Source organism: Hypomesus transpacificus, chromosome 6 (genome assembly GCF_021917145.1).
Source record: "Hypomesus transpacificus isolate Combined female chromosome 6, fHypTra1, whole genome shotgun sequence".
NCBI lineage: Eukaryota > Metazoa > Chordata > Actinopteri > Osmeriformes > Osmeridae > Hypomesus > Hypomesus transpacificus.
In genome coordinates, this window is record NC_061065.1 from 11,564,202 (window position 1) to 11,570,242 (window position 6,041).

Here is a 6,041-nt window from a genome sequence, read left to right on the forward strand (position 1 = left end):
GGAGCAGATCAAGTTTCTGCTGGTTCCCATAAACACACACACCACTCCCCCCCCACACACACACTTCCTTTCTCTAAGGTGATTGTCAAAGACCATCAAACAAGAGGCTTTTGTTCTGCAGCTAGGAGATGAGAGCGTGAGAGATTGAGGGCAACTTGCAGGGACAAACATTTGTGTTTAGTTCGTCTTCCTGATCAAACTCACATGACCTGTTTATGTCCTGTATGTAAACAAAACTTGATGAAATTTAGTTCAAATAAACCTTTATTAACCATTTGAGGACGGAAATCATAACTTCCATATAAAAACAATCTTTAAAAAAACACAAGCATACACAGTAACAGTGAAGCTCTCTGGAAATAAATTATTAACAGTTAAAATAAGGAAGTGATTCCATTAAAAACATTCCCGCTGCCAAACCAGGGGGAATGAATCTGTTTGACTTGACAAACCATCCAACCCAAAGGACTCAGCAGACTAGCCTGTCAATTCAAATTAACTAGAGAATCGAATAATCATGACAGGCTATTTGGGGGGCAATAATCATTGTCATTACGCTTCTTTAAACAAGTTAGAAATCTAATTTAGCATTCATTAACATGTATTTTGTTTAAAAGTTCTGAAAGTTATTTTCTAAACAAATTAACAGTTTTTTTTATTTACTTACTAATTGTTTCGTAATCTCATCAAAGGGTTGTAGCTTGCCCATGTGCACTCATACTGTTCGCGCCATGGGAAGTGTTAGTGCTTCACAAAACACAAAATAAAACGACATTCTTATATAATATTTGTTTTTACTACTCATATGGTGTGTTCCTTCATTACAGTGGCTGTGTTCAGGTGTGTAGTTGTAGGCACCTTCAGCATTTCCTTCACGCTACAATATTATGTTAATACATTATCATAAAATGGAGTTAGATATTACGATTTTAAATTCAAGCCATCAGCAGACTTTAACAGAGGTAATTAGACAGTAACAGTTAAAGTGATTGGATAGATTAGATAAATACAATTAAACAGTAACATGAATATCACAGAGAGTAAACATAATTCCTTCATCTCTTTTGGCGGCTGAATCAACTCAACATGATTATTATGATTATTAAGTGTAGTATACAAAAGAAGTTATCCAATCTCACATTGTTCAATGTTGAGGTCAGCTGGCATCATGACATTGTGTTTTTGTTTTCCTATTCCTATTCCTGTTTCTGATATTGAGGTTATTTGGTTTCCTCTTTGTCCATGTACTGTAGATGCTATCTGATTTTCTATTGGTCCATGTATCTTGACCTGTCGTGCTTTTAGTCTACATTGATCTGGAGACTCCAGGTGTTCTGGAGATTGGTGATGTCACTCTCTGGCTCGCTCTCCTGTGATGCCTGGCGCACCAAAACACTGGGGAGGATCTCTCCTGGGTCTATCTGTCCCAGAGCACCCTCTGCCTCTATCCCTCCAACGATCCATCTGTCTATCCCTCTCTCCATCCCTCCCTCCATCCTGTTCTCTGTCCCTATCTCCATCCCTCCCTCCATCCTGTTCTCTGTCCCTATCTCCGCCTCCACTTTGTCCCAGGAAAAAGGGAGGAATGGGATATGTAGCTTTCTAGTCTCAGGGCTCCAGTCAACACAGTGTCCTCCCTCCTCCTCTTCCTCCTGCTCCAACCCTTCCTCTTCCTTGACCTCCTCCTGTTTGACTCTACTGTGTGTCTGGGCTGGGGACAGTGACAGGTTGACCTTGGCCTGCAGCAAAGGTTGTGACTCCTCCCCTTTACTGTTCCCGTCCCACTCCTGGCTTTGAGGAGGCAATCTCCAGACGCTGCCCTGCCGTTGTTGAGCATTTGAGCTCAATACCCTAGAGCCCAGCTGGGGGGCATAGGGTAGAAGAGTTTGACTCTCCCCCTCTCTCTCCCTCCATCTTTCCAGCCGCAGTGGAGAGGCAGGCAGGGGGATATGGAAGAGTCCCGTGTGGAGGTCTCTCTCCAGGTGTATCCCAGCGCTGATACTCTCCTCGTCTAGCTTCTCTACACTTTGACCCTGGCCCTGGCCTTGGCTCTGGCCTTGATGCTGACTTCGGTAGTGACCCTGACTCTGGCCCTGGCTCTGTGTCTGACTCTGACCCTGACCCTGGCCCCGGCCCCATCCCTGGCCTTGGCTCTGGCCTTGATGCTGACTCCGGTACTGACCCTGACCCTGACTCTGACTCTGGCCCTGGCTTTGTGCCTGACCCTGGCCCCGGCCCCGGCCCTGGCCTTGATCCTGACTCCGGTACTGACCTTGATTCTGGCCCTGGTCCTGCTCTGAGGTTAACCCTACAAGGCCATAGTCCACCTCTTCCTTTCTGTTCTCCGGAACCTCATCCTCCCAGAATGCATCTGGGGCTGGTGTGCAGGGAGGCCGCTGGCCTGGAAAGGAGGGCAGAGACAGTGTGTCGCTCTGGCCAGGTGGGGTGGGCAGGGTGGGGAAGAGGGGGGCAGGCTTGGGGGCTACTGGCATCTCCATGGTGCTCTCAGTAAGCAGGTGGAAGATCATGATGTTGACTGTCTCTGGGCTGAAGGTGCGAGGGGGGGTCTGTAGATGGGACATCTCCTGTGGGTGCAAAACGGGGTCGGGGGGAACAGGATAATCATGATGCATGAATACATCAATAAACTAATGAATAAATGAATGAATTGATAAATGTATGGATGTATGGATGTATATGTGTGTCTCACCAGAGTGTGAGGACTCTTGTGCTCCTTGCCCTGCACAGAACGGTATAGCATCCAGCCAGTCAGGAGCAGCAAGAATAGGCAGACGGATGGGACTACAACTCCCAGCAGCACCCGCAGCATCTGACCAACCACAGGGTCTAGAGGGAGAGGTAGAGAGGTTAGAACATACAGCACTGAAAGGAAGGGGTATCGATATACACATACTCTCTATCTCTCCCCTCTCTTTCTCTTTCTCTTGCTGTCTCTTGCTTTTTCACATGCACTCCTGAGGAATTAGTACATTAAAAGGAATGTTGCCCTGTAAGAAACAGGCCTGTAATATGGCTAGGTTATAGTTCAATGATACCTAGTAAATGAAACTGGATCAGTTTGAATTCCTGGGCTGACTCTAATGTTACAGGAAAGGTTGCTAGCATCAAGGATTGAAGCACAAACCAAGCCTTGTGTAGGTGTAGATTTTCTAGGTGTCAATGTGGTTTACAATGCACGGGTAGGTGTGTAGGTGACTGTGTAGGTCGTACCTGGGGGTGTGTGTATGCAGTGCCACTCTGAAGCCAGACACACCAGAGGAAGTGATAAGAAGTCAGCCTTGGCAGAGAAGCAGTATTCTTTGTCATATTCTAGCAGAGGATACTCATAGAACAGGCTCTGAAGGGAGAGGAGGAAGTGGCGCTGGAATACAAACACACACACACACACACATTGAGTAATCCAAGGGGGAAAGGTTACAGTACACACAGGAAGGTATAATCAGCATACATCGAGATATTTAGGATTCCCTGACTGTCTACATGTTTTCATCTTATTAGATCATACTACAGCAACATGAGTTGTGTTAAACAGCATTGTGCACAAAATCCATTCTGAGGTCAACAGGAAGAGAGCTGACCGTCCGGTTCCTGTCCTGGTGCCAGACAGAGAGGTTAAAGGTCATCTGGGGAAAGATCCGGCTCATGGGTACTTGGGGGGTCTGGTTCTGGACAGGCCACCTCATCGGACCGCTCAGCCAGACTTTGGCCTTGGTGTCCTGGACCTTCACTGACACCAGCGGTGGACCCAACACAGCTGGGGGGAGAAGGGCACATGATGGATGATACCTAGGATACCATGCTGCCCCCCCTGCTCTCTCCTTTTCACACACATTCTCCCTCTTACTCATTCACACACATTCTCTCAATCACTTTCTTTTTTTTGCTTACTGTCATGTTTGGGGTCAAACCTCCTCGGGGTGATGGTCCATTTAGAGGAGGTGTTGGTGGCCGTCGCCTTGACCCTGGCGAAGTAGCCCTCCTCCAGGTCACTTGTCTCATTGGTCAGATCACACCAGGTCTTGGCAATATCCCTACACAGCCTCGCCACCCTCCAGCGCAATCGTTTCCCTCCGCCCTCCTCCTTGTCACCGTAGCTGGGGGACAGAAAATAGAGCCATATGGTGGTTAGTCCTTCGTCAGATGATTCCACATGACACACACACGCTCTCTCGTCACACACTGTTCCTTGTTGACACTATGCTACCCACCCCTAGACAGGTGGCGGATAGCAGTGAAGCTTCAAGTCCAGATGAGCTTACATGGCGTAATCCACAGAGTAATGGGTGTGGTCGGGGGACTTCTCTCCTGGACTCCATCGGAGCTCATTCCTGAGGTTGAGGGATGTGAATGTGAGGTTCACAGGCTTGGGGAGAGAGGACCTGGGAGAGACTGCTACACACACATACATGCACAGAAAAAAGAAACCAAACTGTCATTTCAATCATTTTTTAGCTTCCCTTCCTATGTTGTCGAAATTGGAAGCCCTGCTATTAAACCAAGAGGCCAGATCACATATTTTCCTCTCTCTCAGGCAACCTCTACTAGGCCAGTTGCCATCTTTTTATTCTGACATCATCTACAGTAAGAAGTTAGAGGTCCCATCTCTTCTCCCACAGCCATGATGTAGAGGGCATGGAATCTCTTCACTTACTCAGTAGGTCTCTAAGATCCTCTCTGTGCTCTCAGAGATGGAGCCAGACGAACACGGGAGACAAACAGGAAGCCACAGTGATTGAAGATTTTCTAGAAACAGTTTTATCAATCCTACAGTATACCCCAAATTAGATTATTCTCTCTTTCCTGCTGAAGACCACAACACCTCTGCTTCCTGTTTGCCTCACACCCGCACGTGTTCAGTTCAGCATTTGGTTCTGGGGCACTGGATACAAATTAACCACTAGTGAAACAGTGTCTAATTAACACCTTTTTTTTTTATTTGTCAGGTATTCAGCTCTGTTTTTATTCTAGCTATAACAATGAACATCATTCTGACATACTTTGATTATTATGATGCCAATTCTATTATCAACAGAGTTCCACCGAAGGTCAATGTGCATTTAGGGTTAGTATAGTGTACTATCTATTGTTATCTGTAATTTAGGAAGTTTTAGTATTAGGGTTAGTATAGTCGATATTTTTATTGCTACCTGTATATGTAGGAAGTTTCACTTATTTAAGCTCAGCATTTATGTAAATTGTGTTCCGTGTACTTATATGTTATGTTATGCCAGGTGCTTGCGTTGTCTTGTCTTAAGAATTTCAGTGCCCAGTCTAACCTTGTGTTGTTCTGTGTACCTGACAAATAAAAGACTTGAACTTGAACAAGTAATACATAATTGCCCGATTTAAACAGCATGCCTTAACACTGCAGCGAGTGTTACGCAATAAGGTTTAAAACTTTAACAACAATAAACAATAGTTTATTTTCAAATACATTATTTTGAGTAATGTCTATAATATGTAACCCATAATGCCCCATATAAATACATGTTTTACAATGTTGATGTGGTTGATGAGAACAGCCCACCTGCAGTCTGGACGATGGTGAAGAGGAGAACACAGATTAAATTATTTTGCAACATTATGCCTCAAATATGAAACCACCACAAACACGTAGTTACGATCTTGTTGTCTGACATCTCGACGCCAAACCTAAACTAAAGAGGCAACTCTACAAATAGCCTAAGCCTAAATTATTCACATAGTAGAGGATACCTTCCTGCGTCTCGTGTCGCGGCAGTTTCTGGAATCTGACAAAACCTGGTACAGGTAGCCTGTGGGGCAAGCGTCAAAAGGCGGGGTTAATTACTCACTGTACGTAGCTGGAATGTGAAACCAAAAAGGTCTGATATGTGGCTGCCTCTGAAAAGTCACAAAGTATGAATAAACTATTTTGTGGGCCTGCTGTTATGTTAAAGACCTGGGTTCGTGCTTACTGGTGGGCCCACAACATATCTATAAATTACCAATATGGCAACGTTTGGTTGTTCACATAATAAAGAAATAACATATAGATTTTG

General features: G+C 45.2%; 1 protein-coding gene across 2 annotated transcripts; it reads right to left on the reverse strand.

The window, feature by feature from the left end:
* Positions 1-246: 246 nt before the first annotated feature.
* il20ra (interleukin 20 receptor, alpha) lies at positions 247-5,773 on the reverse strand. 2 transcript variants are annotated; one of them, XM_047022055.1, is made up of 7 exons: positions 5,549-5,773; positions 4,281-4,410; positions 3,910-4,115; positions 3,600-3,775; positions 3,232-3,382; positions 2,711-2,847; positions 247-2,585 (listed from the first exon to the last, which is right to left on the reverse strand). In XM_047022055.1, the coding sequence occupies exons 1-7, from the start codon at positions 5,601-5,603 to the stop codon at positions 1,302-1,304; spliced, it is 2,139 nt and encodes a 712-aa protein (XP_046878011.1). In that variant the 5' UTR covers positions 5,604-5,773; the 3' UTR covers positions 247-1,301. The 2 variants fall into 2 exon arrangements, with proteins under 2 accessions (XP_046878011.1, XP_046878010.1); XM_047022054.1 differs by having other exon boundaries at positions 4,281-4,413.
* Positions 5,774-6,041: the final 268 nt, after the last annotated feature.